Source organism: Melospiza melodia, chromosome 4 (genome assembly GCF_035770615.1).
Source record: "Melospiza melodia melodia isolate bMelMel2 chromosome 4, bMelMel2.pri, whole genome shotgun sequence".
Taxonomy (NCBI): domain Eukaryota; kingdom Metazoa; phylum Chordata; class Aves; order Passeriformes; family Passerellidae; genus Melospiza; species Melospiza melodia.
This window is the reverse complement of record NC_086197.1, coordinates 93,791,436-93,818,837: the sequence shown is the minus strand read 5'-3', so window position 1 is coordinate 93,818,837 and position 27,402 is coordinate 93,791,436. Positions and strand designations below refer to the sequence as shown.

Here is a 27,402-nt window from a genome sequence, read left to right as displayed (position 1 = left end):
TGGTTTTTTGGGTGGGTTTTTTTGGGGTTTTGTTTGTTTGTTTGTAATTTTTTTGTATGTTTTTTGGGTGGGTTTTTTTTGTTGTTTTTGTTGGTTTGTTTTTGTTGTTGTTATTTTTTGGGGGTTTTTCCATTCTTCCAGTGGTAGGAAGCCTGAAGATCAGAAATAAAAAAACTCTACATCTCAGTTTTCATGTTACACTCTGGAATAACATAGCAGTGGCTTCAGTGGAAATATGTCCATTTGCAGCAGGTGGAAAATTGACCATTACTCTAACAGAATATTTGTATCAAGGAAGCAGTTGGTTTTCAGATAAGAAGCTTGATGTTAAATGTTACAGTTTGTTTGTATGTCTATAAAAATACATATTTTGCGGGTTTTTTTATCATGCTCAGGCCCATCTCGTTAAGTAAGTTGAGTGCACTCTCCTTGCAGTTATAATAGAAGATATTGCAAATATCTTCTATTATATATATATGTTCCAAATACATCTGCTGCTACAGATGACTGAAAATTGTGCTGTGACAGAGTGCATGAGACAGAATGACACTCCAGAGTACAAAGTTAAGCGTTGCCAGTTGACTCTGACCTTCTTTGCCATTGGAAAGCAAGTTGTTCTCATTCTCAGCTACCTGATTTATTTGACAGCTATTGCTTTATGAGAGCTGGATCTGTCCCTGGTAGGGCTGTAGTTCAGATAAGAAATGCCCTTTGTAAGAACATTTTGGCCCAAGTTCCTGCAGCTGGCACTGCTGAACCTTCAGAGAGTGCAGCTGGATTTCCCTGTGATGCAGCCTAAGAGAAGATTCACTCCCACAGTGTCCCTGCCCACATCTGCTGTTATGGACATTGAGACTACGGCACGGGGCAGATGCAGCAGAAAATAAAATCTCCAAATCCTCTATATGAAAATTGTAACCCCAGCAGCAGCTTTTTCAATATACATAGCTGATTCTGTTGCCCTGCACTTCAGGCTGATACAGGTGAAGCTGCTGAAACCAAGGTACTGTTAGAAAAGCAAAATAATGAGTTTCTTACAAGAAGCTTTCCTTATGCTTCATTGGTTCTTTTGGGTTTTGGGGTATTTTTGCTTGTTTTTTTTGTTTTCCTGAAAGTTACATGAAAAAAAAAAATAGATCTTCATTTTTTGAAACAATTGCTGCAACGGGTTGTTAGCAGATTGGGCCATTATTTCCCTGGAGTACAACCTGAATTGATGCAGAATGTCAGAGCATAGTGGGATTTAGCGGGTGCTGAGCTGCTGGCATTCAGTTTTGCTTCTTTCATTCATCAAATATGAAAGTTAAACATGTGAAGAAGTGCCTGAAAGAATGAATCTGAAGTTTGGTTTATTTCACTATGTCATATGAATCCTACACTTTATTTTAAATCCAGATTCATACTTTTATAGCCTCCTCCTTTATCCTGGGAAATCTGGCATCCTTACTCCCTGACTTCAGTTAAAAAACAGCTGCTTAAAATACTGTATGACTTCATAGTTTTTTTATACTATATTCTTGACTAATTTGTTTCCATATGCATTTTTTCACTCCATAGCCATTGCTTCAGCTGTGTCTTTATTTCCTTAGCACACTGTTCACTCCCTAGAATTGGAAACAATCCATACAGAAGCCTTTAGAAACCTCAAACTCAGCATCTTCTCTCATTTTAAAAGCTCTGTTTATGCAGTATTTGCTCATTCAGGAAGGATTATGTGCCTTAGTTAAATATGGGAGGCTAAAGTAATTAAAATGTAGTATACATGAGGCCATTAGGGTAGGTATTTATAACAAGATAAAATTTCTTCTTAAACAGCAAAGTAGATGTAAGATAACATGTCTTTCTTCATCCCATTCCAGTTTTCTGCAATTTTACTGCCCTGTCCTGTGGTTTTATATTGACAAAGTAAATTAAAAACAAGGAGACCTTAGCAAGCAAGTTTTTATTTTTTTGGTTTTTTTTTTTTTTTTTTTTTTGGTCTGGACATTGTAGAACAAAGAACTTCTATACTGAGTGATTAAAGCAGCGAATAGAGAACATTCAGATGAATATATACTCATGAGAGTACCCATGACATGGAAGCAGACAAAAACAACTACAAAGAAGCTTAATCTTACTTAGTTCTCTAAGATCCTTTTGAGGTTTTTTTATTATTTCAAAGGCATTTGGATTCTTATGAAGTGATTTTTAAGGATTTTTTTAAAAATTTTCTTAAAACATCTAAAGCAACAAGCCCCAACTCCTAATATTGTCATCTGCTTATTTGATCAGAGTGACAAAATGTACAGAAAGAGTGGCTGAACACTGCAGAGTTAGAGTGTTCTGAAGATGGGGGATGAAATCAGTTCCCTAGGCAGTAAAATTTTTGTCATTAACTTCAGGGAGGCCAGGACTCACTGGAACACAGCTTGGCATCCAGGGCAGGACTGGGAGCCTGTGTATCCTTCCACATAGTGTAAACTCTACAGAAGAAAAAAAAATATGTTTTTCCTTTTGTAAAGGAACAGGGAAAGTCTTTATAGCAAGAAATAGAAATGTCTTCAGAGCAAGAAGCACCTCTGTTTATGTAGGCAGCAAGCTTTCAACTTGCTGGTACTCTATGGCCCCATAATCTTTGAGAGGAGTTTTATTCATGCTCCCTCTATATAATCTGGAGAACAACACCAAACCACACCTATATAGCAGTGGAAGTACAATACCTATGATGATGCTAGGGCCAAGAACAACAATTTCTGTTCTTATATTCTGATAACTCATAATGCAATTGCGTATGGTAAACATTTTCATCTGTTAGAGAGAGGGGTAGTTAAATTTCAGAAAATATCAGTCTGCTTTCTCTTTGGACCAGCCTGTGACCAATAACAAGAAGAAAAACAGCAAACAATAGTGCTTGTAGAAATTCCATTGTTTTTAATTCACTAGATTCATCCATGTGCTGATTGGAATATTGATGTGAAGCAGGAGCTGTCACATCTTTACCAGCTCAGGTGATGGAACAGACCTTGTCTCATCATCATTTTTCTCATGTTTCCTGCTGGTGCACTATATTCCCCTACATTTGGTGTGTCTTAGATTTCTGTTGCCAGAGATATATTTTAAATAAAATAAACCACCCTGCTATTCCTTAATATTTCACATATATGGGGATTAGATTAGAATCCATTACCCAAATCCTCTGTATTACTTCAATATTTTTAAAAATGTGTTCTCCATATATTACCTAGATAGGAAAATAATTTTACAGTGCGAAAATCATTAATAATTGATTTTAATATTTTATAATATATGCAACATATATATGTATGTAATCTATTTAGAAATATATATGAAGTCAATATAGATATCCATAGTTTATTTTAAAGCATTTAATATTCATTAATTAGAGATAAAGAAGTGGTGTTTCTTCCAATTCTTGCTCTGCCATTAGTGCTTTATTAAAGTGCATTTTTGTGGTTACTAAATTTAAGCTTCTAAACAGACATTTTCTTTATTTGTAACAAAGGGTGACACATCAGAGTAGGGCAGCTTTTTGCTTGCCAAATCCAATTCTTTATCTACCTAGTTTGTGTCATTCCTTTAATAAAGTGATCAAGCTCAGTCTTAAAAGATCTGGGCTGCTTGCTGGTATCTCATAGCAAAAGACAATTTTAGGACATTCTGCTCTAAAAGAGACTTTCTAACTGCCTTTTCTAATTTATTCTCAAGTACTTTTCTACCCTTTTGTTGTGCCATTTCTGCCCTTACTCTTATATACCGTTTTTGAGGGTGGGCTTCCTTTCTGACTCATTTTTTAAGTTGTGTCACTGAACCACTGTTTTCAGAGGGCAGATTTTCTGTTCTTCACAGCCCATCTTAGTGGCCATTTTCAGCCTTCTGTCCACTTGCAGTTCACGTCCTTGTCATGATGGATGAAACAAACTTAGAGATCCCAACCAATATGATGAGCGGTCTTCATTTATTGTGCTATCACACTTATGCTTTTGCTGGACATTTGTGTGCTTTCCAGTTTGCCATGGCTGGGAGAGGAAGGAAGGAAATGTCAGTGGATATTATTCATGTTGTAAGAAAAACTTTAAGCACTTTTCAAGAGGTGATCCACATAAAACCAAACAGGATGGCATCAGTTCTGAATTAAATGTTTCCAGACTACAATTAAAACAAAATATAATAGAAAACAGCCAAATAGTTTAAAAAATACAGAAAGCATGAAGTAAGAGAGCATTTTTGCATGAGTTTTTCTGTTCCTACTTCTTTTCCTTCTCACTTTAGCCAACTTTTGCTTGGGATGTACTGATCTTTTAAGGTGCTCTGAAAGTTATTGAAGTGGTGGTACTGTGGCAGAATGATGACAGAACTTAATAAATTATTCTAGAGCAGCATTTTCAGACAGTCTTTTGATTGGTTTTATTTGGTTCTGTTAACACCTAATTAATTTTTTTAGAGAGAGAATCTTCATTAAAGATCAAGCATATCTCTGTACTTTAATTTCAATGTCACTAGGGTATCCTTTGAAATGCTAACAAAAAATTAGAGCAAATGAAGGAAGAGCAGAGTTAATATATGAAAGATGTGTGTATTTTTTTGATAATTAATCCCTTATATTTCCATTAAAAAACAACATATTTATCTGTTTGTATTTTTTCTGGTGGTTTGTTTTTGGGTTTTTTGGGACTTTTAAAGAAGGAATTATTTCCAAAGAGTGACTCTACTTTCAAGTATTCTGTAAAACTAATTGTGAATAGTATAATTATTATTTTTATAATAATAAATAATAATCAGGGTTTTTCAGGTTCTTAGACTGTGCATATCTGAAATACATACAAAATCTGAAAAGTCCTCTTGAACCACTCTAATAAACAGTATTTTTCACACATTTTGTCTTCTTGACATCTTCCCAGAATAACCTTACAACACTATGTGGTTGACATTGGGTATTTTTCCATGCTGAAATGCATCCTGGCATATTCTGAGATAAGAGGAAGCAACAACGTGTAAGATGCACAAATGCTGTTTCCAGCAATGGATTGATAGTTTAGAATATGGTTGTCTTTTGTGTTTTGTGGAGATAAACAACTTGTGTATTAAAGGGTCTGTGTCTCTGCATTGTATTAACTCTTTTTGTTGAATTATAATAGAAGCTTAATTCCATCTTCTGTTCTTGACATTTTTATTCTCATTTCCCTCTCCTGGCTGTTGCTTATTTTAATAAGATTTTCCTGTGGTATATGGCAGCAAAGCCAGACAGCAGACAAAATATAGCATTGCCAATTAATTTACTTGATTTGGCACAGACACAACAGTATTCTAGACTTCAGTGACTTCTTAATGGAATTATTTATAGAAGTGTCTGAGACATAATTTCAAATATCTAATGAGGCATGGAGAAGTTGTTCATTAAAAAAAAAAAGTGCAGGACATTTTGTCATTTTGCTTTAATTGTGAGCATAAAATATCTACTCTAAAGAACTTGAAATTATTTTATTCAATAATTGCTCCATGTATTAAAAAACTGTATTTTAATACTTTGGTTTTATTCACCATTAAATGCATATTATCCAAACAGTTCTAATTATCCAGTAATTTTGAATTATGATATGGTGGGATAGGGGCTTCATTCAAACTAAGATGGTTCATTCAAGGTGAGATTTTGTAGCAAATTTGAAGAAATGTAATATTTGCAAGATCTATAAGAGAATTGTATAATGAACTGTCCAGCTGGAAATTCCACTGTATAACAATGGTTGTTTGTTAAATTCAAAGACTTATTTTTGCTTTTCCTCCCTTGCTTTGAGTGAAAACGATGCGTTGCCTTGGCATTTGTATATGTTCTGATAAAATTTGAGAGTCTAAAAGAGAGGGTGGATACTACCCAGTTCCCTTATCTCTAGAAATTTTGCTGTTGTTCCTCTTCTATACCTGTTTTCTAATCAGCTGTAACATTTCTTTGGATGACTGTTTTGAGTTGGACACTTTCCTATTTTTGTATAAATAGCATAAATGTCTAAATTCGGGTTTCTCAAAGGACCATTTACCTTGGAGAAAATGTTCCTTTTAAAACCACTATAAATCTTTTCCTTGCTTTGGCCTTTTTGCTATTGCAAGAGAGAAGAAGCTGGCTTATAACGCACATCAAAATTCAAAGAGTTGAAGTTCAAGTTACTCCTAGAACAGTGCTTCAAATTATATTTGGGAAATATGTAGAAAATTCATGTGTTTGTGGGTATATACATGTATATCCATATACTAATAAAGACACACATATGGATAAGCCAGTGCAAAAATCCATTTTAAATTATCTTGACATAAAATATCTGTTCCTTCTAAGTCCCATATAAGAGAAGACAGAAGTGCAACTTTCCAGTGGCACTGGAGTGAATAAAATTCTGTGTAATTGAATATAAATGTGAAGGAATAAATTATTCTTAAAAATTAGTGAGGCACACAAGTCATGAAAAACTACTTTATACCTTCAGTAGAGTTTATTAGAGTTTTATTATCTGATGAACATGGCTACAGATGGAAGCATCTGTGTTTGCACACATATATACAAAAATATGCACTTGCAAAAGTGTTGTCCCTCTTTGCCCACTTTTGAATACCATAATTGATTGAAAATATATATTTAAATCATAGCAATTACTACTCAGTGTTATCTTTGAAGAAATCAATGGGTCAACTTCATTAAGAATGGTATGGAAGGGTAATACATTGCAGACATTAAAAGAAGATTAATGAATTGCTAAGGAGCTCCCTTCTCTTCCCCCCAGTGTCTGTGTGGCTGCCACATCAGGGAACAGCAGCTCACATATTTTCAGATATAGGAAATAACTCTCAGGCTTTTCAAATAAAGTTGTTCCCTGTCTTGCATGCAGGCCAGAGCCTCCACATTGAATAAATCATCAGAAGCGTGTTCCAGTTCTTTTAAAGAAGGTACAGCAGTGCTCCCTATTTTTTATTGATTGCATTTATAGGGGAAAATTGAATCCATTCCTTGTCAAGGCCCATAAACCTCATATCATAAAGAAGAAGGAAAAAATGAAAAGATGGATGGAGTTCAGTGAAATTAGCCACAAAGAATGATCTTTCATATTGTGTGATGATTAATTTTATTTTTTCATCTTGCTTGTAGCATGTGAAAGGTAGCAGCTGATGTACTCTGAAGTAGTAATCTTCAAAGACTGCTTTTAGAAGAACTGAAAATAAGCTTATTGGAGAGTTTTCTCCAGGTAGATTCTCTGCCAATTATCAGTCAAGAGCTCTTTCCTGTATGTAAGTTAACTCAAAGAAAGACAAGCAGATATACAGATGTGTGACTGTAACACCTCTAAACATTTTATTTTAGTAAAATGCTTTTTTTCTCCAAACAGAAAATAAATTTTCACTACATACATGAGGTTAATATAAACTATCTCTCCAATTAAGGTATTCTGACAGGTGCTATGTTCTGTACTATGAGCTAGTGAAAGTACCACAACTTTGATTTTTATGTGCCAATTGAGAATCAGGATATTTTATAAGGAATCATTTGAAGGGTAGTTTTTTTGATGATTAGGACTGGGTTTGCTTGCTTTTCTTTGGAAAGCTTCAAATCCATTGCTGTAGACTTTAAACCAGAACTCAGATGTATTTAAGTTGCCTATTATTGCATTCCAAAAAAAAAAAAAAAAAAAGGGAAAAAAATAGGACTTGATTTACAGCTCATTTTTTTGAGTTCAGGGTGTATGCTTTAGCAGAAGGAAAACATTACCTGTGGAAAAACACTTAGAAAAACAAACTATTCAAACTAAAATTCCCAGCACCCTTTTCCTCATTTACTAATTACTGAATTAGTTAAGAAAAATGTGGGTGCATTCTATATCAAGTATACTTCTAGATATAATAAAAAAAAAAACAACCAAAAAAACAAGCAAAAAACAAAAATAGCAAACCACTCCAGGAATTATTATTTTAATGATCATACAATCATTTGAGTATCAGTCCCACCAAATAAACTGTGTTTCTGTTCCAAACACAATTTTTTTTTCTCATAATGAGAAAGTGAATTAAGAAGAAGGTTATATATGCTGAGTCATGTGTTATTGTTTATTACAGAAATAATACTTGGGCACTTAATTGTGAATTTCTGGGGTGCTGGAATATCTGCAGTATTGCAGAATAGGAATATATTGCAAACTGTTAGTAGCCTTTTTTCCATATTTATTACAGTTTCCTTCTGTTAAGATGCTCTGTTCTTGTTACTTTTCTTGAATTCAACAGTATTTATTTTTTTAATTCCAGCTTCATTACTTGGGCCATTTGAGGGTTTTGGGTTTTTTTTCCCTTTGCTGTAGTTCTTGGATTTTTTTTCTAGGCTGTTGTATTTATCTCCAGGAGAAAGTTATAGAGGAGGAGGAGGAAGGGGAAAGTGGGACATAAATAAAATCACAAAACTCTTAAATCTCACCGTAGAGCATCACTTCCCCACAAATAATACACACAAGACCTAGTAATCCTTATCTCTTACTTTATAGCCTAATTTCAACAAGTCTAATAAAGTGAAAAAAATTATCATTTCTGGTTCTTGGATTTGACACTTCAGTATTTAGTTATTTTACTATCTGTAGACCATCTCCTTTTTTTGGTATGTATTTATTTGATATATATATTTGCATATATATGACTTTGTATGTGCAGAGGTGTGTGCATACAGATATAATTCTTTGCAATAATTTTTGGGCGATATTGCAACCATAGAATCATAAAATATACTAGGTGGGAAGGGACCCATCAGGGTTATTAATTCCAGCTCCTGGCTCCATGACCTGTGTTCCTTTAGGGCATTGTCCAGAGGCTTCTTGGACTCTGTCAGGCTTGGGGCTGTAATCCCATCCCTGGGCAGCCTGTTCCAGTGCTCAGCCACCCTCTGGATGAAGAACCTTTCCCTGATACCCAACCTAAACCTTCCCTGACTCAGCTCCCCGTTTTCTTCTTGAGTCCCCTCACTGGTCACAAGAGTGAAGACATTGGTACCTGTCCCTCCAAACAGAAAACGGTAGCATGAAAAGAAACAAAATCAAACTGAAAATATCCTGTCTACCAAACTGACAAAGCTTCTAATGACTTAATGGAGCCTTCTGGAGGCCAGTTCTGACACAAAGTCAAGTTTAGAGAGTCTGTGCATAATCTTTAATTACACAGCAGGTCAAACGGGATCTAAGACATAATTGAACAGTAACCATTTAAAAATTATAATTAACATCTCATGGTGCCTCAGGGATTTTTTCTTCTTTACATAAACATATATTTATTTATAATTATCTACTTGACAAAAAGAGAGGTATATAATAAAAGCTTATTGCTTACAGGAAATCTCAAGAGCTGGAAATTTCATTTGATATTTCTTCAGAAAGCTATCTCTTGAGAGGTTAATATCTTAAAACTACTCTGAAAAAGAACAGATAAACCTTTCTGCAAAATACATGGTGTAGCAATTTTCTCCTTAACCTTTAAAAACAACCTTGTAAAGTTTAATGTTGTGATCTCATTTCTCTAGTACCTTTTAAGAGCCTTACTTTGGAAATGGGCTGTAAACTGTTAACTTTCAATCCATCCTTATTTTTATCTTTTTTTTTCCTATGTAGCAGGGGGCTAGAATGTGAACCTACATACCAAATTTTTCTCTGTAATGCCACTCAGGTCCTTTAAATGTGAATTGGTTTTATTTCAGCTTGACTTGCCCATTTACAAAAGATGAATTTTCTTTCCTGTGTGCAATACCGTAACGTAAGCAGGATCTCTATGGCAAGTGGCACTTTTCATTGGATTTATACCTACATCTTTAGCTCTTTTCAAAGGTTTTTATTCTTCTAGGTTCCTTTCCACTCTTGGCTTGCTGAACTAGATGCTTCAGTTTCAGAAATATTGCTTACAATCCAGTATGCAACACAAAAGAAATAATTAGTGAAGAAACTATCAAAAAGCCTTTGCTTTTCAAAAATAACTCTGCATTTGAAATTACCTAAAACTGGCGGTGGGGGAAGGAGAAGAATTAATGAAATACTTACAAGTGATTGAGGTGAAAAGCATGATTTATCATAAGGTGTTTTGTTTCACAATGCAATTTTATTGATTACTGAATCTAGTACATTGATTCTTTAGTGCAACAGTGTTGATCATTTAATGTTCAGTTTTAAAGTTTCCCAATATAGGTCTTTCTAAAGAAGGTATAGAACATGTTTAAATATTCCATATTGGTTTAATGATATAAACTATTTCATTGATTAAAACAAGTATTGGTACAGGAGATCTTTATGAATGTAAGTTTCTGTGTAACTGGCAACATAGAAACACTGTTTAGCTGAAATGTGACTTTTCTTGTATTTTAAGTTAATTCACCCAACTCATAAATGTTAACATTCACTTTGCTGTCCTTAGTGTCAGAGCCCAGATCTATGAATATTAAGATCTTTTTAGTGTGTGCTAATGAGCACTGCTGTTCATAAAGCCTCACCTTAATAGTAGCAATAACTCATCAGTGTCTTTTTCCCGTATAATCCATTTTGAAAGGGACATCTCTGTTTCATTTATAATATACCTACTTTTGTTGATGCCATTCTACTCATTCTTATTGCAGTACACTGTAATTAGCCAGCATTTGTTTTTCTGTAAACAGTCTTCTCTGTGGTTGGGAGGTGCAATTAGAGTGACATCTCAGAAAATAAGTAATTTTAGAAGATATTGTCTGTTTCAATATGACATGAAATGAGCGACACTGACATGCTGAGATGTCCAAGGCAAAAATGGGCACGTTTATTTCCAAACCTCAATATTTATGGAATTCCAAAAGTGACCCTGAATTGGAGGATGAAATTGCTGCCTCTCCAACCACATTGGTCAAGCCATCAATTCTTTCCTCCTCCAGAAAATAATGCAAAACAATCATTATTTACATGAAAAGTGCATGAGAAACTCCATTACAAAAATGTAAACATCAGAAGACTTAGAAGAAGGATAGAAGAACAGGGTGACAGTTGTCTGTGCAAATAAACCAAGGACCATGGCATGCAAATAATGCAACAGGAAGAAGATAGTGTGAGGAATTTAAAGAAAATGCCCAAGGAAAACAAGTGTGTTTCTTATTTAATTTCTGGATTAGTTACATTAAATCTTATCACTTTCTTAATGTTGCAGCTTGCTTTTTTGTAGCTGTTGCTTCCTTTGCTAGGATGTGACTTTCTAATAACAGATTTGCTTTGTCTTTGACAGCAACGATCGTGTTAAATGAACTCAACTGGACGGCGGCCCTGGACGACGTGTTCAAGCGGAACCGGGAGGAGGACCCCACGTTATTATGGCAGGTTTTTGGCAGTGCCACTGGCCTGGCAAGGTATTACCCAGGTAACTGAACTGTCCTAGACTGTGGGGGTACCAGTCGTTGGTTTTTCTGGGTCTGGATTGAAGGCACTTGAGACAGTAATTCATGCTCAGACTCAAGAGTTTGTTATTTCTTATCAGTGAAACAGCCTCACTACTGTCAGTTTGGCAGCCTTTCATTAGAAGGCACAAAATGGCCAACAATCTCTTGTTGAAAGGTCTTTTAAGACTAAACTATCCAATTAAGAACTGACACCTAGATTATTTTTCCTTTTAACCCAATAACTGATCCCAAAGAGCCCACAGTGCATAATTTCTTCCCAATTACAAAATGCCACCCAAACCCATGAAGAAGAAGGAAGAAGAAGCATAAATAAGGAACCCAGGATGACACCCTGTTCCGTCCATCTTTTTTCCATCCACAACATAATAAAAATCCCCAAACCTATATTGCTCACCTATTGATACACCTACACTACTCTCTACCATCTATTTCACACTTTTGTGGATTCCCAGTCTATCTTGAAGTCTAGGAAACTTTCTCCCTGAATGAGGGTCAAAGTCAGTGTTCCCCTGGGGGTCAGGGCACCCCAGAACAGGCAGAGAAATATTCCCAGTGCCCTGGGTTTCTACACTAGACAACTCTGCTATGCCATTTATTGCATTGAAAATATTCTGAATTATCTATGAGCAGTGAAATATAACTGAATCTTGCTTTTTTACATGGGCACTGTTTCTTTATATAAGAACTACACACTCAAGGACTGTAAAATTATTCTGGCATAAAGCTAACATGAGGGGGAAGGAACTGGGAGTGAAATATGTAATTAGTATTTTTTAAGTAAAAACAACAGAAGATTATGTCCTTTGAAAAGCAGAAGATTTTAATTTTTTTTTCTTTTATTTTCTATATCTTGTGTAAATAATCACTTGAATATTTGCAAGTGACCTTTTTGTACTTGTCTAGTTTTAAAGATAGTGATGTGGAAATTAGACATATAGTCATGTTTAACATCAGTGAAAATGTGAGTACACCATGCTATGTTCATTTCTCTCAGAATCCACAACCCTTGACAGGTACATCTTTGCAATTAGAGCTAAGGCCAATTCTACTTGATTACTTCAACCAGCATCTGTTTCACCAAAGAATCTCATCACTTGATCACACTAATTAATTTAAATAGATGTATATTTTACTGAATTTAGATAATGAGTAGCCTGAATTTGATTTTTGTTGTTTGCTATATAATGGAAAGCCTTGTTTTATGGCAAGACCTGTGCTGCTGCTGTTGTTAAGTGATGCTCTTATCAAAGCCTGAATAATGCGTCCACTACACACACAACAATGTGTTGTGTGAAGCATGTTGACTCATGCCTACAACTGCCTGAGGAAGAATTTTGAGAACCTTTCTCTCCTGTTTATACAAGATTGTTAGTGTTTCTGAGGGCGAAGGGGATTATTCTGAAGCTGTTATTGTATCATTAGCGCAAGTGCTAGCACAGGCAGGGAAACTGCCTCAGGCTACTTTACAGGAAGAATATTTCAGAGCACTTGAATCCTGTTTGTTTTGTCATGCTGGATGATCATGAAATAAATACAGGGAGATGTTGCAGAAAAAAAATATTGAAAATGCAAATTTATTATTTATTTTGTTCTCCAACTCTTCCAATGCTTTTGGGATCTACCATCATGTGTGGGGCCAGCACTATGTGATGATTTTTTAGTACTGAAAAAGAATGTTTCTTAAATATATCTCTCAGCCAATCTCTAGGAAATAATATTTCACTTGAAAATAACTCCCATATATTTAAAAATAGATTCTTATATCTAGCTAACCTGTCTACTCCAGTAGTTCACCAACACAACACAGGAGCCTGAAAATCTCTATGCATTCTTCCTTAAAATACCTGTATAAAATGGGAGCAGCTTTTCTCTCTTTTGCAGGTGCAAATGTTACTTGTATATACTTCACCTAAACACAATTTTAAATTTAGTGTAAAGCCCAGATACTCACACCTACTATTTATTCCACAGCTAAGTATTTAATGGGTGTCCAATTCTGTCAGAACATAACTTCATAAATTCCTAAGTAATTCCCCAGTTCTTAAATGCTGGACATACATACACAGTGTGGAGCAGTTTGATACTCTGTAGGTTATGTCTGTTGTTTTGTGCATCTGCTTCCCATTGTAACTCAAATTGAACAGCCTTTTACATTTTAGGTTTGTATAATAGATCTTTGTGCAAGGCTCTCCATTCCTCTCTTGTAAACTTTATCTCAGTTTGCTGACGCAACAGATGTTCTAAAAATTAATTTAGGTTTCATATGCTGAAGTGGATGCTTTTCACATTTGCATTTTGAAAATTATATTATAAATTGTAAAAAAATTGCTTCATTATATTGGCCTTTGGAAAGCCTGTGTCAAAATGATGAATTTTTCCACAGTGATGATATTTGTGAAAGAATTTGGAAATATCAAAACCCAAAATTAAAATGCATAGATTCTTAATTACAGTTAAAATATGTCAAATTGTTATAAAAAGTGAACAGACAAAAAATTGTCAATTCATTGAATTTATTTTAAAAATATATGATTAATAATTTTAGGTAACTTAAATTTAATAATATTATTTAATAATATTAGAAATTTCCAGCCTTTTTTCCTGCAAGCAGACAGTTTTCCATCATTAATGTATAGCTCAAGAATCAGGGCCAGTTTTCAAAAGTGCTGTGGAAGGAAGTTGAAATGTATTTTGTGGGACTCTTTTATGTAAACACTACTGAAAGTCAGTATTATGAAAACAGTAAACAAAACCAGAGGAGTTTCTTAGGTAAAACTGTGAGTCACTAAGTTCAGAAGTTGGATTCTCTGCAACAGGGCAAGAGAGCCCAAATTATTTTAAATGTTGAATTGCTTTCTCCGTAGTAGCAGTAGATGTACATCTACCTGCCTAATTATTTGACTTTATGAGTCTAATTCCAGAACCCTGTATTGGCTTTTAAGATGTCATTTTAAGATGACTCTTGACTAATTCTCGTCCAGACAGAGGGTTTCAGTAGTTTTTGTTTCAAAATAAAAGCAGTAATCTAGCAGTGATTTATTAATATCATTGAAATTAGCAATTTATTCCAATCCAATTGAAACCTTTTCTGGTTTTTTATAAATATTGAATCTGTCATCTGTGGACTTGCATATGTAGTGTTTTGTTGGTGCTGTGTGGACAGTATGGTATTTTAATATAGATCATGTTTCAGATTTAATTTATAATTAACCACAGAGCACTGATCAAATCTGTTGCTCAAAAATAAATTAATTTAATTAAAGTAGTTTAATATGATTTGACAGATATTAAGTTACTTACATTTTGTGGGGCATCTATCCAGGTTTAGAAAGCAGCTATCTAAAAGAACAATTTAATAAAATTTTTTTGGTGGACTACTTGGAAGAGTAGGTATAAGGTAACCAGTTCCTCTTTTAATCATGAAATTCTTTTTAATTATAGGCATAAGTAGGATTATAATTGTTAATCAATGTTTCATTAAAATACTGCAGTGGGAGGCATACTATTTACACTGCAGCAAATACTAATTAAACAAACTTTAAAAACAACTTTGTATTTATGTGCCTTTTACCAGATACCATCTCTCCCTTTGTTCCTTTTGTTGGGTCTTTTTGGGGTACTTTTGTTTTGGGTTTTTTTTTTTGGATTGCAGACAGCAGACATTTATTTGTGGATAAATATGATAGAGGAGGCTTTCTAGGTACAGTAATAAATCTACTTAAGAAAAATTGGTTGCATAGGATTACTGAAAAGAAAACACATTCCTGATTTAGATGAATGTTTAGTAAAAGCTGTTTGATCAGCAGCACAGACTCAGCTCTCTCAGGGAAGTACACTAAATAATAATTTTCCCAAGGGTGATTTTAGAAAGGATAATACTGATAGGGAGACTGATAGTGCTGATAGTTTCAGATTTCAGCCAGCGGGTTACAAATATCCATAACAGTGGCATGATGATGTTTGAGTAGATTCAGCATCTTTTATATGGAAATGCTGAACATAGGCACATTGGGACAGTATTTGGTCTGCAGTGACCAAAGGTCTGAAGGTGAGGTTGTGCCACACTTGGCCAAGATCCGAAAAGTTGAGTCAATTCATAACAAACAAACAAACAAATCAAAACAAACAAACAAACAAAAACGAGAAAGAAATACTATCCTGTTCCCACCTGCGCCAAATCTTCCCAATTCTACCTGGAAATTTAACAAGGGCGTATGGGAAGTTCAGCTGAAAGCTTATGTTCAAAATATGGTATTTCTGGCAATTAATTCTGGCAAAAGATATGTCTTCCAGTCTCCCAGGCTTCTGCATGGATCTGTGACTTCTCTCCACAAAAAGACTTTGTGGAGTCTTTTTGTTGGGGTCTTTCACAGAGAAGAAAGCAGAGTCCAACCTGCAGCTCCACACCCTTCTCTTACCACATCACCTAGACACACACACTTGTCCTCTTCATTTGAACTTACCTGTATTACCTATATTAGAGAAGAATTCTTACTTTAAGTATATCTGATCATGTACACCTGTGATTTGTAAGTTCATCAACTCCCTCAGCTTAAAGATGTATCTGTGTTATTAAACAGGGTAAGTCAGAGTTATATTGGAATTCTTTAGACAGCCCCATGGTGTGACTGAAGGGACAACGTGTGCTGGCAGCTTTTCCCAATGGACAGCACTGAATGCTGTTTGCTTTCTTAAATACTGCAAAGTTCTCCACTTTTGTTCCAGGAGACTTTCTGTTCTCAGAGACACCTGGATTATTTTGTGCTAAGCTACAAGTCAAATACATGCTGCACGGCACATAAAACACAAGTTTTCATCTGCAGAACACTTCTGGTTAAAGAACTAATGAAAACATCCTTTTGTCCTCATTTTGCAGATAAAAGAAACAGGTATAGAGAGAAAAAATGTCCTCTTCAGTGATCCTCTGAAGGTTAGGTATTCAAGCCAGGGGTATGCATAGCAGTATGTTAACTCATATTTAAATTCAGTTTAAATATCAGCAGGTCTGGTAATCTCCACTTTGTCATATCAGTACTGAAGAGTACAGTGAACAGAGCCATTGCATCCTTCCTTTTCTTTACTGCAGCCTTGCCTTCTACTTAGTCTTCCTTTGTTTATCTATGTGATAAATAGGTGTAATATGATGGAAATTTTAATTAATTAGAAAAAATATCTTTGCATTGCTCATGCCAGTATTTTACTAGGGTATTCCTATGGAAATTGAGCTTATGAGGTATTAAATAGAAAAACACATAAAGAAAGCAGCACTTCAGTGATGATTTTTCAGAAAAATAATCTTGTCCCTAAAGTCTTCAAAATTTGGGATTAAAAATATAGATAGAACAGAGCTATCAGAATAAGGATTATCTCTTATCCTTCATTTAAAAACAACCAACCAAAAAAAAAAACCAACCCAAAAAACCAACCCTTAACCTGTTTCTAGATGTTAGTGAATCAAGTTTCACTTAGCTATTAGAGCATTCCCTGCTTAGACAAATTAATAATAGAAGAGCTTTAAAAATCAATTTCTAATAAAATAAAATGGTATCTCTCAAAATGAAGAACTTGCTGTGCACAGCTGCTCTTGTGTTAGCAATTAATGGCAAGCAATAGTGTTGTGGCCATGATATTGAGCTCTCCAGAGAAAGTAATTACTGAAGCAGGTACCGAGAGACTGGAAAGCCTGAAAAATCCATAGAAAATGAATCAAAAGCCTTGCAAAACTGAGAATGTCACTTTTCTTTTTCGCAAAACTTTTATATTTTATAGCTGTTAGTTCCTGTTAACAGCTCAACATTTAAAGGAGCCTTTAAAGTAGGCAAACAAAGTAAAACCACAAACACTTTCCTGGTAATGCAGCTTATAAATTATCAATTAGTGCAATTAGTGTGTGTGAGGCAGATACTTCTACTTTTTCATAGAAATAAGCCTCTTTGAGTGTTGTTTACTTTTTTCCTTTGAAATCTGTGAGGGAGGAACAGGAACTGACATGATTTGCATCTAACCATACTCATAGAATTTTTGGTGGAAAATGCCTTTAAGATCATCAAGTGTAGCCATCAACCCAGCCCCACCACCACCTTTACCACTAAACCATGTCCTCAAATGGCACATCCACACATTTTTTTAACTTCCAGGGATGGTGACTGCCACTTCCCTGCACTGCATGTATCAATGCTTCACAATCCTTTCTGGCAAGAAATGTTTACTAATATCCCATTTAAATTTCCCTGGCACAACTGGAGGCAGTTCCCTCTCATCCTGGTCCCTTGTTACTTGAGAGAAGTGATTGGCACCCACCTCACTACATTTCATGATATGAAAAATCTTACAGTGAGTTCAGTTATGGCCCATTTTACAAAACTGATGTGATGAATTTTGCAGTTACACAGGCAGATCCACCGAGTTACAGGATAGTCTGCTATTTCTGAGTTAATGAAATTACATACTGCAGGTCACCATGCCTTCATGCTGAAAGTCATGCCATCTTTGTGTCTTTATGATACAGATTTAAATCGCCAGAATGTGCTTTTATAGAAGAAAAAATAAAACCACTACACAGCCAACAAAACAGCTTGTTGCTTCTTCTTCTTCTTCTCAAGCTCTGATACTCCAGCCCTCTTTGGGACATGGTCTCTAGTCCAGGTGAAACTAATGCAAGCAAGATGTTTAGGATGAAATTCAGTTTATACATGCAGAAAGAGAAATGTTTTCTCTGAAATAAGATAACAGAAAGAGGTTCATTTGAAGTGGCAAACTGCAGCAGGTATTGCACATTCTAATCACTCTTGGGTGTTTTGTTACATAGGGATCAAAAATCAATATATTTGTTTGTGTATGGACTATTCCCATATCAAATCTTTGCTTAACTGCTTTGTGTTAAAACTGAGTGCAGTATTCATAACATAACATAATCACCCATTATCACATGGGTAATACATTCTACAAAACCTCATTATTATTATCCTCTCTTTTCTGTATTGTTACTGAAGATATTGCACAGACCTGTATAACTTAGATTTTACCTGAACACATTTTAAGGTTTTGGCAATTTCAGTCACTAAGAAAAGAAAATCACAGTGGAATGGCTGCATTCAGTCCTGACTGAACATCTGGTGTGGTAGCACAGAGCTGGTCTGTAACAACCTCTCTCTTGGGAGGATGGTACTAACCAGAATTAATCCAAGGCACCATTATGATATAGATATCCTGACTACTAATTATAGCAGTTGAAAACACTTTATGATTATTAATGTTAGGGGCTTTTACAGTTATGCCTGCTTTTTTTTTTTAGCTACCATGTCTCACCTTTTACTGAAAAACAGCTAAGTAATTCTACAAAAGTGATGCTGCTACACTGAAATTCAAATTACTTCTTTCTGAGTAGAAAATTGAGGAGTATCAGATTTCTCAAATAGTCTGGGCTATCACATATCTAAAATCAGTTTTGTTCACATAAGTTCACTAACAGAATTATGAAATATCAGCAAAGTATATTCTGTATCTTATGCCTTTGCTCCATCTGAGAAGACTTTGCTAAATCTGGCTCAGGGAATTGAATAATCTGTGGTTTTGGTTGTTTTGAATATCCACGTGAATGTTAATTTGAGACATTGCAAGATAAAATTTGGAGTTTGAATCAAAATAAAATTATGCAGCCTGGGATTTGATAATTGGTGTTTGTTACCTATCTTAATATCAGCTTTTAGCCTCTTTTCTCAAATGTGTTAATAATGTAAAGGGATGTAAAGCTGTTAATAATTCATCTCTGCCTCTCTGTTCCTTGCACATGCATACCTAACCAGCAGAACAGGGAAGAACTTTCAAGATATTTTCTCTCTTGACACTCACCTATGCCTCTGGAATTACCTCATGAATTCAGAATGGGAGGCTGTAACCAAGTCTTCCTTTCCTAACAAATATTTTCATTTAGGCTCTATGCTGTGACAGTCTCTATAGTGCATTAATTGGTTCTGCTTTTAACCAACAAACCTGAGGATTTCTACTCTAAATGTGCAGAAATAACAGAAAAACAAGGCTTGCTCTTGCTTGAATTATATCCAGTCCTTGTATCTCAATAACGCAAACAGAAATGGGAGGGATATCAAACCTAATTAATAATTTATAAAGTATCAAATCTATCCACATGCCAAACAGGAAAATCATCAAAAGGGAACATGAGTAAAACCTGATGTATGCACCAGAGAACTGTGAAGTGTTGACATAGCTCAAAAATGCTCTAATGCAACAATGAACTGTGATGAGGCTGATTTCTTGAAGATATTGGTTAACCAGGTTCCAAACAACCTTATTAAAAATGTTATATAAACAAAACTGTAAATCTCAAAGTCCTTGATCAATTTAAGTTTTTGAGGGGGAATTGGAATAATAGTTTTTGTGGTTTTCATTTTGCTTTTATTTTAGACCACATAACAGCTTTTGTCAGTAAGGTATAAGCCAGTTTCCCCAAATGGCTTTATAGTGTGATCTGTATATGGGCCAAAAACACAGCATATCTCTTTCATTTGTCTCCATCCCTTCTAATTATTTCCTGTAAAATTATTAATACATACTTACTTATTTTTACATAGAAAGAATTTATCATCTTTTAAAAAGGTTGTTTTAAAAATATTAAATCAGGATAAGTTAAAATTGATCACTGGAGATCAAACATTGTAAGGGAATTTCAGTTTCCTACTAAAAACAATTTCAACAATATCCATAAATACTCAGAATGTTACTAAAACCAGTGAAAACACATCAGGCCATTCAAAGCCATCTAAAATTAAAAGTGTTATTCCAGATAGAGACTATGAGGAATGGGTAATTTAGTCATGTTAATTCTTGAGTTTGGAGAGGGAATTCAGCACTTCTTTGCTGTGAATGAAATTTCAGATACTAAGGGCTGACTCCTTATTTATGTTGTGCAGAGCCAGAGCCTTGCAGAGACTTTCTACTAGATTATGTAAATTGTTGTAGAAACCATCAGAAAGATCAATAGAACAAATTTTCTCATTATACATTATATATCTTAATTAGTGCATGACCCAGCAGCCATTAATATCCTGTGATAAATCGTGCAGTCATTGAAACTTAAGCATATAGAAGCTTGTTGCATTTTTTCTGGAAAGAAAATAATATATTTATTAGGAAAACAAAACTTATTGACCCGTGGCACAGGAAATAGTGGTTTAACAGCATGGTAATAAATAATGTTTTTAAAGACCTTCTGCAGATCGCCCTGAAGCTGCAGACTGTCATTCCAGGACTGGGTGCACTGCAAGAGCCATGCTAATGAGCAAAAAGTAGAATTTAGTTGTGCTCACCTCTGTGCCTATCTGCCCAAAAGTAAAGCTCTGTTACCATTCACAATCTCATTTAAATCTCCATGAGAGAAGGAGCAGATAGGCTGTAAGTAGTGTGCTGAGTGGGATCTGCTCAGTTTACTTTGTGTGTAATTATACTGTTATTAGAGTTTATAGCCTAGTTCTCATGAATGGCTTCCTTTCCATTGTTCTTTTTAAGCTGCTAATATAGATGTATTCAAAAAGAGACAGTGTGGGCCTCAGTGCAATCCTGGCTATTACTGAAAAGCTATGGTAGAACTGAGTCCAGGTTTAGCAGCTCAAGGTTTTACCAAAGGAATTCTGCTGTAGATCAGTTTGGAAAAAAATGTCTTCACATCCTTCATTTTACTGTCTCAACCTGAAGTTTTGAACATCCTTTCCATATTTAAAAAACAAAACAAAAGAAAAGGAATTTTAAAATCTGTTGAGATTTTTTTCCAATTAAAAAACCCTCAAGTGTGGTTATACAATAATTTGGTGCTTTTAGGAATACTAGGGAACATTTCAGGCATTTCAAATTATTAGGTGTTCAAGTGGGTATAAATTTTGCTTCTTCATGTTTCTGAAATGTTTGCCACATGCTGTTTGGTCTAAAGGTTCTGAAGGGCATTGTTGAGAAAACTGATGTTAGCCTTAAGAATGTGATGTGCTTACCTATGAGGTGGTGTTACATTAACATGTATTTGTAGCTCTCAAATTTGGCAGAAAAAAGTATCTGAATTATTTCTCATGGTCTTCTGCTGCACAGCTAAAATGAAATCTTAACTCATACTTCTGTAAATGTTAGTTTAGATTCAGAAAAATTACCCTGTTGTTAAGATGTGAAGATTGTGATATCTGATGAATTCCAGCTAAATGTTCCTATGATGGTTTTCAGTAGCTAATTTATGTTAGCTAAAGGGCCATTCTGTCATTCTGCCTGTAGAACATTTGTTCAGCTTTAAATGACTACCTCTGTCAGCATTTGCTGTCACAGTAGTGTATGAAGATGATGTTGGAAATGTCCTTCTTCAGCTCCTCCCTTCAAACTCTCTTTGAACCACCATCCTTTTGCTTTACAGATTGCACTTAAGGAGTTGAACTTATCGTTCGTGTGAAATAAAATAACATTACCAGTGTAAATTGAATTTTCTCTGTTGTTTTGAAATAAATCCAGATCATAAATTGAGATAATTCTGTATTCATGAAGGCTGTTCAAGATATGTGTCAATTAAGAGGGATATATTTGGTAGGGCACAGCCTTTTTACTGGATGTCACTGAAATGACTGCAAGTTTTTGCAAAGATATGGCAGCCTTGGTCAATATCTTGATTTATTCTTGCTATTTTACCTAAACCACTCATAAAACAAACTGAAATGAACATATTCCGTGAAGATTTTGCAAGTCTCAGGGAACGTATCTGAAAGATGGAATTTCTATGGGAAGGATAGCCTGGACAAAGACCAAAAAAAAATCCATCATTGAACATGTGCTAACCTTGTAGGCTAATAAAATACTGGTGGATTTAACCTGTGCATGTCTAAGTAATGATACTTAAGTTAGAATTTTAACATATATCCATTTCAAAAAAACTAAATTCTCTCCTTTCTGAAAATTTCAAATACTTTTATGCTGTCAGGCCCAAAAGGACCTTTCAAGTGGTCTGGTCCGAAATCATAGCCAATACTGGTATAGATTTTGAGGTTCTTCTGGTGTGCAACAATACACAGTGTTATCTGTGGCTGGTAAATGTGGGTTACAGAGCTTAAAGGTTCCAGTAAGTGATAGGCCAGATCATGGTTTGGTCTCTTAGGAAATGATTCATTTTGTAAAATCAAAAATAGGCAGCTGCTCAAAGCTGATGGCTTCTTTTATATTCATGGGTGAAGATATAAATCTCCCATTTTGTCTAAGGTATATTATTTTTCAGGAAGAATCTTGGAGCTGCCTATATCTTTCTTTATTTCCTAGACAGAAAAATGATTGATGTCAGGAAATAGCACCCCCAAGGCTTTTGGCATACAGTGAGAGAACAAATTGTGGAACATTATCTCATTCCCTGTAGCTTTTCACATTTTTATTTGTGTTCATTAAGCTGTCACATGGTTTTGAAAGGGTCGTTTTACCTTCCAGTAAGGAAATAATTCCCACCCTTGATGAAAATTATGGTAAAGCCTAGATTAAGCACTTGAAAAAGGCCATCATTTTTAGCATTTTCTTTACAGAGACATAAATATTTACATCTCTTTTTTTTTCAGAGAATATGCTATTTTCATGTTCCTTTTCTAATATGCATTTTTAGGTAAAGCTCTTGAGTCAGTGAACAATTATTTAGGCTCATAACTGAGACGCCATTATTATATATAGCAATAATATTTTTTTAATTAAATAAGTTGTTAAAAAAAGTTGTTTCATTGTCTGAAGTGTTTTGGTTGAATTTTTGGTTCCATTGAAATCAGTGGTCAGTTATAGTACCTGTTTCTTCAACACACTTGGCCATACATATACATATACATATACATATACATATACATATACATATACATATACATATACATATACATATACATATACATATACATATACATATACATATACATTTATACATATGCATTTATACATATACATTTACATTTACATACACACATACATAGTTTTATTGCATTGTATTATGTGGCAATGGGTATAAGGATGTCTAGGTATTTCAACGACATATTACATAAATACAGACTATTTTTTATCTACATGAAATGTTGATATCTATATAGTGCAAAGTCTGCGATACTGATTCATGACATTGCTGTAATTAAAATACTTGAGATAAAGTTTTATATTATTCCATACATTTTTTATTTTTTCTTTTTAGCTTCCCCATGGGTAGATAAAAGTCGAACACCTAATAAAATAGATCTGTATGATGTACGCAGAAGACCATGGTAAGCTTTCTTTTTAAAGGTTCAGTAGATATATATATTTACATGGCTTACTTTCTAGGTATTACTGTAAAAATGTTTTTTCTGTATGTCTGTAAGGGTACTCATTTTAGATATTGTTATTTTCCTTTTAAACTTGTTAGTTTTTCTAAATAAAAAAATTTCAAATTATACTCCTTGTTATGCAATATCTACTATAGTAGTTGTACAATTGGATTACATAGACTTTCATAGGAGGCTAACTGCCAAATAGGTGTAAGACAGTTAAAAACTGATTTTGTGTCAAAATCATTTATAATCCTGAATATTAGACTGAACCATTCTTCTAGATTTTTGCAAATATTTAAAAATATGCCTCAGTGGTTTAAACCAGCAATAAAATCACTAGATGTGTAAAAGATGGGAGCCAGGTGGAATTACTTCTCATGTTTTTTTAATACAAGCCTCTCAAGACATAAAGCACATTGATACTTGGATGTAGTCGGACATATTTTCTTTCTAAAGGACTAACTATTTCTGCCTAAGCTGGACTGAGTAATAATTCATCAGTCATCAAGATCTGTAGCTATGAAACAGCATTCCTGTTCTTCAGTTGCATGAAAACAGTGAATTTTGATTAGTCCATCCAATGTCCACCCTTCCCTAGTGTGGTTTAGACTTAGATTTACCTGGGTGACACCGCAAGAGAGGAAATAACAACACATGGGTTAAAAAACAACACATGGGTTTTGTACTAGCTACAACAGGAGGATTTCATTGGTCCGGCTGCTTTGTGTTTAGAGATCCCAGAGTGTCTTCCGTCACACACAAAAGAATGCTTATGCAATTTTGTGTAAAACATGTAATTTTTTTTATTTCAGGTATATCCAAGGAGCAGCATCTCCCAAGGACATGCTTATTTTAGTGGATGCGTGAGTATTTAATGTCTGAATACTGACATTAGTGGGGTAAAAGTACTTGGCTACATTGAACAAATCTGTGTATGCTGAAAAACAGAGAGGCAATTAAGGGGTCTTGTATGCAAGCTTCAAAAATCTTGGTATGAGCAAAATAAATACATAATAGGAAATATTTCCAAAAAGCCTAAACTAAACATGAAAGTTATTTAAACTAGAGGCAAGGAAATGTTTATTTAAATCACTTCAATATTTTTCTGTTTTCAACTTATTAATTACTGCAGCAATCAAGTGAATATTTCTCCTGTGTGTGCCAGGTTTTGTTGTAAAGCACAAACCTAAAAACAAATTACTTAGAAGCATTTCAATAGATGTGACAATGATTTAATGCACCTGACAGATAAGAATGTATGTGGACTTCGTGTGTTTTACAATACAGATTTAAAAAATGCCAAGTTCAGTTGCTATAAAAAATTGCTAGAAAGCAAGCAAAGAAATGCATAAAAACTTGCTGTCTGCCTCAGCAAGGCTTCTGTGGTGTAGGCAAAGTTGAGGGACTGAAGAGAGCATTGAACCTGATGTGTCGGATTGCTTTATGCTGAAAAGCTTCTCAGGCACAGAATTTGCATTTAATGCTTTCACACGTGGTGAAGTGCTTTCATATCAGCAGTGAGTTTTGTCAACATTTGTTATTTCTTCACTTCAGCTTAGGTTTTGCCTTGAATCAAAGAAGCTGTCATTGGTGTTTCTGGAAATCCAGTGCTGTAAATATGAGTGTAGGAGTATAAAGTGTTTAGATAATGCGTTGGTTGAAGGTGTTAAACTCAGATTCCTTGAAAAGGGAATGAGTAAAAGATGCAGCATTATGATGTCATCCGAGGCACAGGACTGGGACTTTGTCTGCCAATTTTGGACTTTAATAATTATGAATAGTTTAATAACCCTAATGATGAGTTGAACAATTCAGGAATAAATTTTATTTATTTATTATAAAATTGAAAATTTTAGTGTTTAGGTGGGTGCTCTGTATTTTCTTTCTATGTTACATAATAGTTGATGAATTAAACTTTTCCATTGTGAATTTTTTCAGGAGTGGGAGCGTCAGTGGGTTGACATTGAAGCTGATCCGCACGTCGGTCATTGAGATGTTGGAGACCTTGTCTGATGATGACTTTGTGAATGTAGTTTCAGTGAGTATCTGTTCTTTCCACAAAATTTGCATTGTCAACAAAGCCAAAAGCAAACTACTTTTAATACCAGACGTGAGGTACTTGAATGTTAAGCTGCAAAGAGACTTAAAATATATTGTATTTGCTTTCTTATATAAAAAAAATGAATGTCCTCGATATGATATTGCATATACATTTGAGTGAAGGGCAAAAGTAATTTAAATAAACTCCTGCAGAGCCAAATTCTCCTTTCCAATATTATTCTATTGTCTGTATAAAGCCTCTCCCATTAGGTTGGTGTATGCAAATCCTCTTGAAATAATTGCTGGTTCCCAGATTTTCTACACAGAAGATATTTGGATTGCTCATGTTGTTTGATGCATAATGACAGTAGATGTGGAGCCATTTATCTGATCTACCCAATAAATTTTTCTGAAAAGTTTTATAGTTCTTCGCCACTTGATGGGTGGCAAAATATTTTTTCTCATATTAAATAATAAAATAGAGAGAAGAATCTATGAAGAAAGGATGGGAAATTTTCCATTTTTAGGAGAATACCTTGGATGTCATGTTCTAGCCTTGGGAAAAGCTTTTTATTTATTTTTTTTTTTAATTAAGCTATTCAACTGTAGAGTTTTGATTCTATGGATTTAAGATGAGAACACTGGCATATTCTTAATAACAACAGACAGCCTCAATGATGAGTAACTGGAATGATTTTGGAGATAATTTTCAACTTGCAGATTCATGTTGTAGCCAGCCTGGAGGAGAAAGACCTGGAATCTAACTGAAAGAAATATTTTTTAAAACTACTTATTGCTTCATGATTTTCTGACAGTCTAGCTAGAACTTTCTGCAAGGAGCAGATAAGTGTTTATTCTCAATGGTATTTCATTTGTTAAAGTTTTTAATAGTGGATAAAACCATTTTCCTTGGTCTAAATTGCGGTAAATAATAAAAATAAAAACACCTTGATTTTTTTTTAATTATAGTTACTAAAGGAAATAAGCTTCTCTGTAATGATATCGGGAAGTTAAAATCTTCTTAGTTTCACCAATTAAATTAAAAAAAAAAAAAAAAAAGAAAAGCTTGTAATCTAAACTGATGGAAATTGATTACTATGTTCAGTGGAGGTGTGCCAGTTTTCACTGCTGGAATATCTAGACCCCTACTACCTCTTGTTTTACACATAATTCCAAACTCTTTTGTTCCATTTTCTCCAGGACCAGAAAGAGTCATCTTAATGCTAAGCCTTCCTTAGGCTGTGAGTATTTTACTAGCTAAGGGTCACTATTATTCTAATGAGGCCTCGAGGTTGGGATTTGTGTCAGAAAAGGACCAGAAACCCCCAGTATTTTGTACAGTATATTTCCCCAGGGGTTTGTTACTTACAATATATAAGGGGAATTTTTTCCCTTTGAATGAACTTTAGAGGTTCACATCAGAAATTTGATTGCTGAACCAAAAAGGGCATTTTGGTCATGTTGTTTTCGTCATCAGTCGAGGGCAGCAATCTCAGAAATGTGCATAATAGAAAATGGCATCTCTAAATCTTTCATAAACTGCTATTTGGTGTTGTTCCCTTATAATTTAAAATTGTCCTTATTAAAACTTTTCAGTATTATAATTACTTTGATATAACCTATATTTTTATGCGTTCA

General features: G+C 34.5%; 1 protein-coding gene across 4 annotated transcripts in view; it reads left to right on the top strand.

Moving 5' to 3' along the window:
* CACNA2D1 (calcium voltage-gated channel auxiliary subunit alpha2delta 1) overlaps positions 1 to 27,402 on the top strand; it is a 363,361-nt gene that overhangs the window by 240,051 nt on the left and 95,908 nt on the right. For all 4 annotated transcript variants that reach the window (XM_063155623.1, XM_063155622.1, XM_063155621.1 and 1 more), the window contains exons 7-10: positions 11,245 to 11,376; positions 23,610 to 23,679; positions 24,537 to 24,587; positions 25,663 to 25,762. In XM_063155623.1, coding sequence (XP_063011693.1) covers positions 11,245 to 11,376; positions 23,610 to 23,679; positions 24,537 to 24,587; positions 25,663 to 25,762 — 353 coding nt within the window. The remainder of the gene's footprint in view (positions 1 to 11,244; positions 11,377 to 23,609; positions 23,680 to 24,536; positions 24,588 to 25,662; positions 25,763 to 27,402) is intronic.